The sequence below is a fragment of the Phyllostomus hastatus genome, unplaced genomic scaffold (genome assembly GCF_019186645.2).
Source record: "Phyllostomus hastatus isolate PE091 unplaced genomic scaffold, TTU_PhHast_1.1 phas_contig_80, whole genome shotgun sequence".
In the NCBI taxonomy this organism is placed as follows: domain Eukaryota; kingdom Metazoa; phylum Chordata; class Mammalia; order Chiroptera; family Phyllostomidae; genus Phyllostomus; species Phyllostomus hastatus.
This window is the reverse complement of record NW_025333960.1, coordinates 26,737,025-26,750,444: the sequence shown is the minus strand read 5'-3', so window position 1 is coordinate 26,750,444 and position 13,420 is coordinate 26,737,025. Positions and strand designations below refer to the sequence as shown.

Here is a 13,420-nt window from a genome sequence, read left to right as displayed (position 1 = left end):
CAGAGTAAAGAAGTAGGCCCTTAGAACTTGTCTTTTGCTACTTACTGAAGGCTGTAGGGAAATAAAGCTTTCTCATTTTTGGAATGTGTATTTTCAATGGTTGCAGACCATGTTGAATATGTGTTTAGCTTGAAAGACAATGGAAACTTAGATATTCCTCAGAGTTCACTAGAGACTTTTCTGAGGTCCTTTGTTTCCCTGTAAAACTTGAAAATTGGTTTTTGAGAGGACAATAAGGGAGTGAAGAAAGCACATTCAGATGAAATGGAGAGTGCTTTAATAGGAAGGCTTTATTGTCCCTGCCTGGGTTTCTAACAGAGTTCATAAAGTGAAAACACTGTTGTAACAAAAATGGAATACTATCGGTTACATGAAGTCTTATCTCCCCTCCTTCAAATTGACAGGGGGAGGAGTCCCTCATTCTTTGGGGGTGCTGACGAGGGCTGTGGTGGAGTAGGAGTAGGGGCTGAGCAGAGCAGCGATGGTGTAGTGGCGTGGACCCGAGTCATTAGCTGTGAACACCACCTACAAGAGAACACAGACAGGGTGCGTTTCCAACCGCCCGACAACATGAGTCATGGACAGAACCGCTGGAAGTCCTGTGCCGAAGTCATTATTCTTATTTTATTATTTTGGTTTTGGAAACAGTTAGGACAAAAGGCAGAAATCCAAAGCTGACCAGCTGGAGCACCATGCAGTCCTTAGAATGAGAGTTCCCTCAAGCCTGGATGAGTAGGACTTTGGTTTCTCAGACCTGTGCTGAAAATCAGGTGGCCCTAGCCTGACTGAGGGAGATCACAGAGAGCCTACGTGCTCTTGTCTATTTTCTTGGGTTTAGAAAAGGAGGGGAGAATGTAAAAACTGGCATGCAATGACCTGAAGTCTTGAGAATGGTTTCTGCCAATCCCACTGTAGGCTTAAGAGACCTAGAATGTTAGAACTGAAAGGGAACATTCTTCTCATTTTACGGATAAGCAAACCAGAACTCTGAATTAGAGTGCTTGCTTCAAGTTCATCCAGGGACAGAACTAGACTACAAGTTATGGCCACCGTGTCTGAAGCCAGAGAATTTTATCCCATAATTCCTTTGCATTTTCCACGGTGAATATCAAGTGTATTTTAACATTTATCACAAGCAGTGAAATATGGGGTAAAAGCATTAGAGGGTTCTGTTTATGGTTCAAGCAGAATGTGGAAGATCATGTTGGAATTCTGAAATATACTCACCTATTAGAGTTCATTTAAGCTTTCTAATTGGGTAAATAATGGATTAAAGTGTGTTCTGGTCAGTCACATACTTCAGGCAAATTTAATGGAGCTTCTGGGACTCAGGTATTGGGACAGTTAGGTGTCTGGACTGAGGCAAACAGGAAAAACTTTGGTTTGGGAGATAGAGGACCGTAAGGAGGTGTTTGATTCTATTTATTCTGAGTACAGACCCTGGACTGGGGTTTGGACATGCCCTAGAAAAATAAATTTTGTTCCAAATATGAAAAAAGGAAACCTTGGTTACTTGGGGACAGGAGACAAAAAGATGTGATTGAACTATACCAAAACCAAAAATAGCATCAGGGCAAGAGGTGGTGAGAGTCACTTAAGAGTCAATCTGAAAGAGAAAGGGAATTCCTTAAAGGCCTAGTTTCTGGAATCAAATCGGGAAAACTCATCCCTTAGAGTGGCATTGGCTTCCATTCCCATTTAATTCTTTGTGAAAATTGTAAATGGCATAATTTGTGCTCAAAATTCTATGAAATGAAGAGGACTAATAGCTCTGAAGTAAAATTCTAACCTTCTTTGTAAGTCTAATGTGGCCACTTGGGTCATGGGTCAAGGAGGAGGTGACCGATGCTACAGGACAGCAATGTCCTGGGAGGTCCTGATCGGAAGAAGCTACCGAGAAGGGAACTCGTGGCTGAACTTGGCGTGGACCCACCAGTCACGGAAGTGCAGCAGTGGGGCTCATGCTTGACTATTTGCCCACTGACAGTCCCCACACCCGTTCAGGATCCAGGGTGGCTCATGGTCCGGCCTGATATGTCCCAAAGGGACAGATGTGTTTTCACTTTTGAATATCTAGCAGAATGTTCAACAAAGTTTGTTTTTTTTTTTTAAGATTTTATTTATTTATTTTTGGAGAGAAGGAAGGGAGGGAGAAAGAGGGGGAGAGAAACATCAGTGTGTGGTTGCCTCTTGTGTACCCTCCACCAGCGACTTGACCCACAACCCAGACATGTGCCCTGACTTGGAATTGAACTTGCAACCCTTTGGTTTGCAGGCCAGTGCCCAATCCACTGAGCCACAGCAGCCAGGGCAGGTTTTTATTTTTAAATGTTTGTTGAGTGAATACTAAAAAAGTGAAGAATAGTTTAATGGATAGGAGCAACATCATGGGTAGTAAGGAATCTTCTCAGATCGTCTCATCAGGCTGAGATCTAGGGCAGACCAGCATTGAAGGGAGGCTGATCGGTGCTCTAGGGTAGGGCCTGAGACTCTGGGAGCACATGTTTTGCGGTGGGCGCCATCTAAACCCTGCACCTGACTGTGGCCGGGCTCTGGGTCTTGCTGCCTGGCTGACAAGAAGCCAGAGACTTGCTTCTTGGTAGATTCGGCTATTTTGGTGACTTGTGGCCCCTACAGATTCCCTGACTACACTGTCTACTAAAAGAACTGTTTTATGCTTTTGAAGGTCTAATCCATGACTAAGCCAGAGAGAATGGTTCTCTTTCATGCTGAGCTATTTTTGATGCAATTAGTTGATCTTTAACTTTGAACAACACGTCTGGATTCTATTTCCATGACAGCCATCTGTTTTAAATGACTTAAGAAATTACAAAGAGGAGGCAGGGAGATTGGGCCTATGTATAACTTTGAGGTTCTTTGTAACTCATAAATAGAGGAATAGAGCATGCACTAAGGGTTAGAAATGTGGTATTATTATTATTATTATTAGGTTGGTTTCTCATGAGAAGAAAGCTGAGACACACCTGAGTCTTAATCCAGCCTGGGCCCTGTTGGTAAATATGCTGCTTCTCCCCTCATGACCTTTGACAAGTTAAATAACTTCCCTGAGCCTCATTTTCTTCATCTGTACAATGGGCATAAAGATCAGACTCACTCCAATGGGTTGTTTACAAAGATTAAATAGGTTAAATATAGAAAACACAGCAGTGTCAGGCATGTGTATGCTTGATATATATTATCTGTTGTGTTGCCAGTGTTATTTTGAATTCACTGTCCCTATGAGCATTGCCCCAAAATACTTATCCAGACCTCTGGGCTCCAGATGTATTTGGAATGAAGAATTTTTCAGATTTTAGAGAAGTAAAATAATACATCTACTTTTTGTTATGTAACACCCTAAGTTGGTCTGGAGGGCTGCTTAATAACCACATATTGATAGTTCTTCAGCAAATGACAGTAGAATGAACGCAGACTATAAAGAGAATCATGTAAGCTGAGGTCTTGTAACTAAATGAGTTTTCACCAAACTTAGTGAGAAAGTTTGCTTTTCAGAGTTGCATGCATTTCTGGTTATGGAAATGAGAGAGAATTGTGCTAGAACTGTGCTAGCACAATGACGTGTTTATGGTATGCATTTCCATAGTGTGCAAAGTACAAAATGTGCATTTCCTGAGATTAAAAACGACAGCCAAAAAATTAAAATGAAAAACAGCTTAAATGTCTATATACTCACCTCTGCAGATTCATGGAACGGGGAGATGCCAAGTGCCTTCCAGTAGGATTTGGTGTCCAGCTCCACTTTGTATATCCCTTCTACAAACTTGTCACTGGTTGTGAGCCCGTGGAGCTCCCCAAAGTCACTGGTTTTCCTAAAAGGTGAAAAAGTCCAGGTTAAGTTAGGCAGTAAGGGCAAGTTCACACACACACACACACACACACACACACGCACACACGGGCCATTTGAGTATATGAATATATATTTTCTCAACCAGGTCGGGAGAGAGAAAATTCTACTAAATTCCTGAAATAACTGACAGGAAATTTGTCAGAAATATTTCGAAAGCTTACTGAAGGTATTTTTGTCTTAGGAGAACAAGATAGAGGTATAATGTTTTTCTTCAAAAACAGTCACTGGGATTCAGGGTTGGTGTTGGGTAAGGCTTCCTAACACCCCATGGAAGGGGGCCCTCCATCCCTCGGACTCCCGTCCCCCGTGACACCGGGACCTCACCAGTGATGTGAGGGTACCTTTCAGAAGTGGCAGCAATTGTACACAGAGTGGGGACCCCAAAGTTTGATGAGAAACTTGTACCTGACTCTTCCATTGTTTATATATCTAATTTCTTTGGTAACTTTTTGCCTACAACAAATACTAGGCAACTCCTTTAAGTTTTTTTTTTTTAATTAGGCAATTTCTATTTCCTGATAAGTACAAGCTCAAAAGCTGTGGTTTGAAATCGCTCTCCATCAGACTGCAGAAACTTGGGTAAAAATGGGAATTTCTTCACTGACTCTGACCATTGCCCTTCCACCTTTCTTCCCTAAAAATTTACATAAATTTTTAATTTCCTTTTTTTGTCTTGTCATAAAAAAGCAGATTCACACAAGCATCTGAATGTTTTTGGTGTCCATTCCATCTGTTACTTAGAATAGTCTCTTAACTACTTTCCACATTGCACTTGGCATTTTTATAAACGTAAATGAATTAAGAAATAAAAACTCAGTTGGAACCACACCAAAGAAAATGGTCTGCCCAATGAGGGGTGAAGAAGCATAATGTGGTCCTTGGGGTTCCATTAAAACCCACAGAAATGTTCCTCCCAGGAGACAGAAACACTTAGCAGATTACTTTCAGCAGAGGGTTCCTTTCTTTCAAGTAGCTCGTTTAGGTCCACTCATTGGCATTTTCTTAGAAATTTGTGCCAGTGGAGGTGTAAAACTCCCTAAAAAATGTAAAGGACCTGATGAAGGTGAGAAGTGATTTTTGCCCCTGACAGTGGGTGATCCCAAGCTTGGCCTGTGGCCACACTGTGTGTCATGCATCCTTGTATCCTGTGTCCTTTCTCACCGAGTGGAACAGCCCCCAGCCTCACAGAGTAGGTAGGTGTTCCACAAGGCTTTGCTGGACAAAGGCCCTGGATTCTGGGTGATCCTGATAAACTACAGACAGGTGCCTGGTCAACGCTGCCCCTCAGGTCCTTTCTTCATTAATAAATGGATACAAATTGTATGTCTTCCCTCAAATTCCAAGACAATGACTCAGCTTGAGTGTTATGACAGGGCACCAAGAAAAAACCCCCTGAAATTCCATACGCATTTTTATATGTGTGAATGTGTGTGCATTTTTCTGGGCAGGGAGTCCATAGTTTTCATCACCTTCTTAACGGCTTCTCCTTTTCCCACCGTCTGCCTTAAATGCCGCTCAGGTTCCCCATCGCTCCCAGCTACGCAGACAAGAGAAGGGCATCCTTCTCAGGGCTCACTTGACCTTTGCCCAAATTTTCAATCTATTTGTAGATTTTTAAGTGAATGATGTGAGCCCCCTCTTCAGCACCTGGCAGGCAAATGGGAAAATAAAACAAAGACCCACGTCTGGGTTAGTTGGACAGCTTACCCAGAGGCGAATGGCTCCCAGGTCTCATCATTAGCCTTTTTGAACACTTTCACGGCCACGTTGACAGCAGGGCTGCCTCGGACGGCATCTAGGACCTTGACCATCAGAGGACATTTGGATTCACCCTGGGCGTGGAGAGGACAAGTGAGAAGTCAACAAACCTGGTCTGCATGAAATGGTCCATGCTTCACGGTGTTAGAAATCTGGAGCAAGGCAAGCAGTACACGCTAATCCCATTTCCAGCCTCGAAAGTGCTAGCAGTTAATGAGCTTCCCTTACTCAGTGTAACACAGCCGTGATTGTTTCCAATGCAAGAATGGTTTCTGCCTCCAGGCACACTGCGATCACTGGGGGCATGTGTAATGAATGTAAGGGGGAAAATAGGCCTTCTGAGAACAGTTGCTTTGTTAAACCTCACCATATGAGTGGAATTACTGAAAAGATGTAATGTGCCATCGAAGCAAGTAGTTTTTCCTGCGAGCATGTTAGTCAGTTGTTGCTGTAGTAAATCCCAGTTGTTGTAAATTAATGCCAGGTTACCTCCCGACCCGTTTTATAGCATTAGGTAATTCTTCTAGAGCACTTAAGAATCACATATCTGACTAGAATGTTGTCTGCCAAGCATTTCAGAAAGTAATCAATAAATACATTTTTATTAGCTAAGGGGAAGTAGACTCTATAAGGGGATGTGTTTCTAAAAATTCAATATTAATAGCTTCATCAATACCCTATCTTTATGTCTACCACCCACCTGGGGAAACTGAGGCACCAGACATTGCAACCCCCGAAGCACCAGAGCAGTGGAGGAGGGCACCCAGAATCCAAGCTCCAGTTCAGTGAGCTCTGCAGAACTTCATTCTTTTTGAAGTTTGAATCCATAATGCTTAAAAATAGATGCTGGGTACCCTGACCCTAGTCACAGGAGCCGACTGGCAAAGCTGGAGGAAGTCACTTCGACTTCATTTAGTGTCCATAGGAAATGGATGAAAGGGACTTCACAGACTCAAACACTCACCACAGGGCCAGCCTCAGACGCCAGTACCAGTCCAGCGAGACAGAGGAGCAGCAGACGATGCGAAGCCATCCTGCCAAGAACCAGTGGGTCTCTATGATGGTCGCTCCGAACTTGGGGCTTTTATACTACCTTCTCGCAAGCCAGGCTGCGGATCCCTGCCAACCCGACTCCAAACCTGCTGATTCTGATTATTGACTTAGTCAACAAAAGGAGAATAAGTAACCCACTCAAATATGAACCTTGCCTAGAGAGATTAGCGCATAGCACATTAGCACTATGAAATATTCTTAACAGGCCATTTGACCAGCTGGAAGACCAAACCCATAACAATCTAAAGAAAAAAATATTCTGCACTCTCCTTGGCTGAATGCAGAGACATTCTGGGGATTATTTTTCTCCTTTACCTATTTCTATGCATGTTTTCCATTTTCTATACATTTTATCTTTCATTTTAGATGATAGGTACATGCTGTAATAATTTACTTCACATTGAATGATATTTGGCTGTGCAGGCTTAAATATAGCACATTAGAAAACATCATTGCCCTTGGTATACGTCCATAAGTCAGCAAGAAAATAACTCATTACTGCTTACATTTTAAAAACTCCATGTATTGCCAAAATAAGTTATTTGGAAGCTTTCTTAGTCAACATTTTCTCCTCAATTTGCTCTTCTTCCCAGACAAGGCTCATGTCAACCCAAAGAATAATGACACATTTCATGCTGGCACTGATGAGCCTGAAATACAGAGAACCAAATCCTGTTTATAGCAGGAGCAAGGTTACCCAGTTGGCTTCTGTCCGAATCAAAATTTCTGGCAGGAAGTAGAGATGACAGTGAGAAGTAGAAGCCACAGTGGACGACAGATTCTCTCCCTCCTGGCCAACTTAAAAGTCCAGGAAGGGTAATGATTTTATGATGCAGAGATCAAGGACCAGCTCTTGTGTGTATATGTATGTGCATGCACCTATGTGTCTTTGTTCATAGATTTGCTAAGACAGGTTTTGACCTCGTAGAGACAAAAATGCAAAAGACATAAAGAAGATAGGCCAACATTTTGGACAAATACATGTTAAGGGTGAGTCCAGCTTGGAGCACTGGGAGTTAGAGGAGCATTTCTATGGCCGACAGAGCCAGGTTAAATAAACTCAACCAGAGATCATGAAGGAAAGGGAGTGGGGGGAGGGACAGAAAGGCACTCAGGAATATGGAAATGTGCAGGAGGAGACCTGGGGAGAGTGGGTCGACCACAGGGAGGCAATGAGCAAGGGCAGTTTTGAGCATAGTCAGGCCCGGGATCAGGCCTTGGAGTCCGAGGTAGCACTGGAAAGCACTCTGAATTTAGAGGTAGATGACCTGAGCCATCCAGTTCCTAGTTCTGCTGCCCAGTTTCCCAGATGACCTTCTCTGAGTTATTTAATATTCAGATACTCAGCTTATTCACTTGTAGAATAGAAACCACCTGATGTTTCTACTTGAAGAACTGTTCTAATGACTTTTTAAAAGATTATTTATTTACTTGTTTTTATACAGAGTGGAAAGGAGGGAGAAAGGGAGTGAGAGAAGCACCAATGTGTGGTTGCCTCTCGTGCATCCCTTGCTGGGGACTGGCCCTCAACCCAGGCATGTGCCCTGACTGGGAATTGAACGGGAGACCCTTTGGTTCGCAGGCTGGTGCTCAATCCACTGAGCCACACCAGCCAGGGCTGTTCTAATAACTTTTAATATGATTTGACATAAAAACTCTTTGTAAATTGTAAACTACTTTTCGTGGTGCAAAGTATACGATAATTATAATTGGTTCAACATCTCTGCTAAGGAGAAAGGCCTTTCTCTAACATTGCTCATATATTGTCTTCCAATATTTGCTCGACGATTTCCCATTGCTCAGAACTTGGATGGAAAACCTATTTTCTGTATGAATTCCAAACACTTGCAAATTCTCTTCTCTCTCAGATAAATCTTCCCTGCATGCATCATAAGGTTACATTCTGGTGACACTTAGAAAGGTAGACGTGAACTGGCACTCCCAGGCTGCCACCAGTTCGTAGATATGTTATATTTGGTCTGTGGAATGTTTCTCTAAAACCTGAAATAATTATTAAAAATTAAAAATTGGGGCACATTGTCTAAAATTTTGGATTTCTGACTTCTCTTGAGAGATCAGAAGAGGTGGCAGGGCGAGGCTGCCATTCACACATGAGGATGGCGAGTGGACTCTCGTCCTCAGACCCGAGGACTCTCAGACGTGACAACTCAGCCTCATTTCCAACTCAGAAGCTGAGGCACATTTCCATGGGCACCATCGGGTTCGAGTTTTGTTTTCTTTTTTTTAACCTTAATGTTTCTGTTTCTCTCAACTATGTCATGCCTGCCCTCTTGGAAATTTGGGTTTGCAGTTGCTGATCCTCTCACAGCCACTGAAGCAGTGAATGACAGCTTATGTTTGTTTTTCTTGACAAATAGACATTCTCACTTCTTTGAACGATTCCTCTTTTTTTATTTTTATTTTTTATTTTACTCACCTGCCATCATCCCAGTCCTAAAATTTGCTGGGTTGTGAATTTCAGAGAGCAAGAGGCCCTCCAATCATTTATTTACCCTTTAAAAATATAATTTAAAAAATCCTATTCCCTTATATCCCTCCCTGCTGACAATTAATAGTTTATTCCTTGTATCTATGTGTCTGTTTCTATTTTGTTTTATTTATTTATTTATTTAATTCCACATATAAATGAAATCATACAGCATTTAAATGGCCCCTCTGTAGGTATAGCTCCTGAAACCCTTACCACCCAGGACTTTCTCCTCACATACGCCCACTGGGCAATATTTCTCTTCTGATGGGATGTTCTGAATGGGACACTGAAATGTCCATTGGCAAAGGGACTCTACTGCCACTGACGCACCCTCTCCTACTTGATCCTAACTCTACTCTCTGTGACCTTGGTCACAATGATATAAATTCACCATATTATCAATCATCCTGTGCTTTTCTCATTTATAAATATTATTTATTTTTCAGCTTTATTGAGGTATAATTGACAAATGAAAATGTAAGATTTGATATATGTGTGAAAGGATTCCCATCATCTAGCTGACACATCCAACACCTTATATATTTATTTTTGTGTGACTAATACTATTTAAGCTTTACTATTTTAGCAAACTTCAATTACATAATATAGTATTATCAACTATAGTCATGTTTCACATTAGATCCTCAGGATTTACTCATCTTATAGCTGAAAGTTTGTACCCATTTTCAATGTCTTCCTATTTCCCCCACTCTCCAGTCCCTGGAACCACTTTTCAACTTTCTGTTTTTATGAATTTTTCTTCCATTTTCTTTTAAAGATTCCATATATAAATCATACCATGTAATATTTATTTTTCTCTTGGCATAATGCCCTCAAGGTCTGTCCATGTTGTCACAAGTGGAAGGATTTCCTTCTTTCTTATGACCAAGTAATATATAAATCATCTGTTAGTCACTCACTCATTTGTTGTGGGATATATAGGGTTTCCCCCCATATCTTGGATACTGTAAATAATGCTGCAGTGAACATGGGAGTGCAGATATCTCTTCAATATCTTGTTTGAGTTTCCTTTGGGTAAATACCCAGAAGGGGGATTACTGGATCATGTGGTAGTTCTATTTTTAATTTTTTGAAAAATCTTCATACTGTTTCCATAATGTCTGCACCAATTGATATTCCCTCCAACAGTGCACGAGGGCCCCCGTTTTCCCACATCCTCTCCAACACTTATTTCTTTTCTTTTTAACAATGACCATTTTAACAAGTATGAGGTGATATCTCACTGTGGTTATTCATCACTGATGAACTATAGCCTAAATACGAAATCTTCATTTATGCCTGATGCATCTCATCCTGTTGGTTCCACCTCACCACTCCATCCTATCTATCCACACTGGTTAATAGTTAATTCTGTAATTGACCCCATTAGCATGCCTTCCAAGCCTCATGTGTTGGCCGCTTTGACTTGCTTGCCTTCTGAACTGTCATCGATCTGGAAATCATGAATAAAATTTGAATTTGAACAAGACAAGAAGGCGAAGGGTGAGGCCATTCAGAGTACAGGGAGCATACCAAATCTGATTGTTGAATCACTAATAAACTAACAGAGCTAGAGATTCTTTTTCACCTAAAAAGAAGAGAAAATTTTGGCAGAGTAAAGGTAAGAGAGTTTTAGGAGAAGAAGCTGACAGTGTTTTAGGAGAAAGGAGAAGGCTGACGCAGGAAGGAAGAAGCAGAAAAGAGAGTGGGAATGCATTCCTGGCCAAAGGCATGTTTGAATGGAACAAATGGCAATCACAAGTACAAGAAAAGTCTGATGTTTCCTGCTTGAGCGGCAATTTGTGATGAGAGAGGGTGATGTGGATAAACATAGACTCCCAAAGATAGGGGTTTGCCTTCTTGTGTTTATTTGAGTTTGTGAAAGCTCTTTTAGATAGACAGCTACATGGGATCTGCCAATGAAGGTCAAGGGTCACCGCATTCCTGGAGCCCTAAGTGGTTGCTGCAGAGACTCTTCTAGAGTGAATGTCAGCAGCAGTAAGGATCCAGTGCCAGAAAACAAAAGGAGCATCGGGGAAACATTTACACAATAAATTTATGTCCTTCCCTAGCCACGTACTTTCTTTACATTTTGACCATGAGACTATAGCTTAGATGTTTAATTAAAGAGAAAAAGGCTGATCTGATGATGATGTTCCTTCTCCTACTACAGTATATGCAGTGATTAATGAATTAACTCAGGCCTGTTCTTAGTTTAAGGTTCTGCTTTCTCCCTTATAATGGATAGGCTTATTTGTTAATTTTTAAAATATCATAGATAAATGATTTTTCTTTCATTTATTTTCTGAGGGTACATATCATCTGCTAGCCAGTGATATGTTCACCTTGAAATGCCCACCGAAATTATTTTGAGTAAGCTGATTAGCCAGAGTACAGAGTTCTTGGGTCAAGTACTTGAACTGTGTCTCATGGGGATTGGGACCTTAGATCTTTGCAGGTTAGAGAATTTAATTTTGTTAGCTCCCCTCGGAGTTAATAAGCCCTGGGGGTTTGATTAATGGTAAGCAAATCATAAAAGACTCATTTTAAAACCATAATACCTATTTAATTAATAGTCAGATGGTTGCTGAGTAAGCAAGGAATTAGAGCAAAGGGACTTGGCTAATTTTTGGAATTTTTACTTCACTATAGAGCATGCTTTTCTTGTGCTTGGAATGCTTGTGTCCGCCTTACCCAGCATGTCCTCCCTCCAGGGACTGGTGAATAAAACACTGAAGAGCCCTTTCCCTTGTCTCCCCTTCTTTCATTTTCTACATGGACAACCATCCAAGTAAAGGCAAACGTTCTGTAGACTGTGCTAATTAGATTGCATTTTATTTTTTATTAATTGTAATTTTAGTTTCATGGTTGAATCTTAGTGGCCAACCTAGCTGGGAGCAACAGTTGGAATCTGCCTAGTATAAGAATCTGTGCCAACTTTTATCCTGCAAGCTGCCATATTTGGGGACTTTATAATTAGGAAGAGCCACCTCAGCCCCAACCCAGCTTAACAACACACCTTGTCTCTACCCACGGGACTTTAATTTGCCTTATGTCAGTAGCTCAGATCATTCAAAGTCAAGACACCCATGGTTTGGCCCGAATTTACATCAGCCTCAGCCATCATAAATGTGTTAAGGATTTTTATCTAGAATTAGCCATGAGATGAAGTTAGAGTTTTGGCTTCTAGAGTTACACAAAGCTCACCCACGCATGAAGGAGAGAAATGAAGACAGAAGAAATTCAAGGATCTTTATCTAGTTGGAAGGTTTTCTTTGGGTTTCTCTCTGACTTCCCCTGTAGCTCTCATGCAAGTTATGTGGCAAAGCAGGGCTGAAGTCGGACACCCCTCAGATGTGCCAAGGTGGCCATGCCCTGTGAAGGACAAGCAGGAACCAGGGTGTGGCCTGGTGCAAAGATGATGCGGAACAGACTCTTCTCCTCTCCAAACACATCCTTGTGATCACTTTATAGCTCAGTTCCATTTACCAGGAGACTGCACTGAGGTTTAGGTCAGTTGTACCAGCTAGAATTAAAGAGAACAGATTTGATTGATTTTTATCTCTGTATGGATAACTTAGAATCAGCTTAGAGCCATCATCCAGGACTCATGTTTTGGGCACTTCAATAAATATGACTCATACAAGGATATTTTAAATCATCAACTGAGTAAAAAACAAGCAACTATTGGGCATCTTTCAAAAGTAAGCCAATGTGTTAGCCATCACCATGGGTGATATCAAAGAAGCATGTATCTTAAAGTTTCTCACAATTCAATTACTAAAATATATTTGCTCACTCAATGGGAACAAGTTGAGATGGATATTAATTCAGAGAAGAAGGAAGTCACTTTTGAGCTCAGGGAAAGCTTCTGTAAAGAGGTGCAATTTGAGCTTGATCACCAAGCGTAACTATAGTCTAGATAGGAAAAAAGGAACAGTGTGTGCAATTCCTTTCCCTTGTGTATGAGGAAGCATTCGAGAGCTTCAGTTGGATGGGGTGGAAGGAGAAGTTAGTAGCATGCTTTGTGTCATATAAAACAGAGGAAAATCCAAAACTCAGGATTAGGGACCAATCCATAGAAGAATCCATAGAAGTGCCCATTTTAGAAGGCTAAGAAGAGAGGTTAAGAACAGGCAAGAGCCAATGAAAGAGTAATTGAGACACTGAAGCAAGCACGTTAGTGGGGGGTAAGAATTCTAGAACCTGAGGTCTGATGGAATCTGGACCCTAGAGGGTTCCAGATGCCT

General features: G+C 41.5%; 1 protein-coding gene across 1 annotated transcript; it reads right to left on the bottom strand.

Annotated features, from left to right (window-relative positions):
* Positions 1 to 272: 272 nt before the first annotated feature.
* Positions 273 to 6,743, bottom strand: TTR (transthyretin). Its single transcript, XM_045850120.1, has 4 exons — positions 6,591 to 6,743; positions 5,576 to 5,700; positions 3,695 to 3,830; positions 273 to 525 (listed from the first exon to the last, which is right to left on the bottom strand). Exons 1-4 carry the CDS (start codon positions 6,657 to 6,659, stop codon positions 418 to 420), a joined length of 438 nt encoding a protein of 145 aa, XP_045706076.1. The 5' UTR covers positions 6,660 to 6,743; the 3' UTR covers positions 273 to 417.
* Positions 6,744 to 13,420: the final 6,677 nt, after the last annotated feature.

Coding starts and splice junctions, on each gene's coding strand:
- TTR (XM_045850120.1), bottom strand. CDS start 6,659: ATGGCTTCGCATCGTCTGCTGCTCCTCTGTCTCGCTGGACTGGTACTG. Junction 5,701..6,590: donor CGTCTGAGGCTGGCCCTGTG/GTGAGTGTTTGA, acceptor CTCCACGCCCAG/GGTGAATCCAAATGTCCTCT. Junction 3,831..5,575: donor TGGGAGCCATTCGCCTCTGG/GTAAGCTGTCCA, acceptor TTCACCTTTTAG/GAAAACCAGTGACTTTGGGG.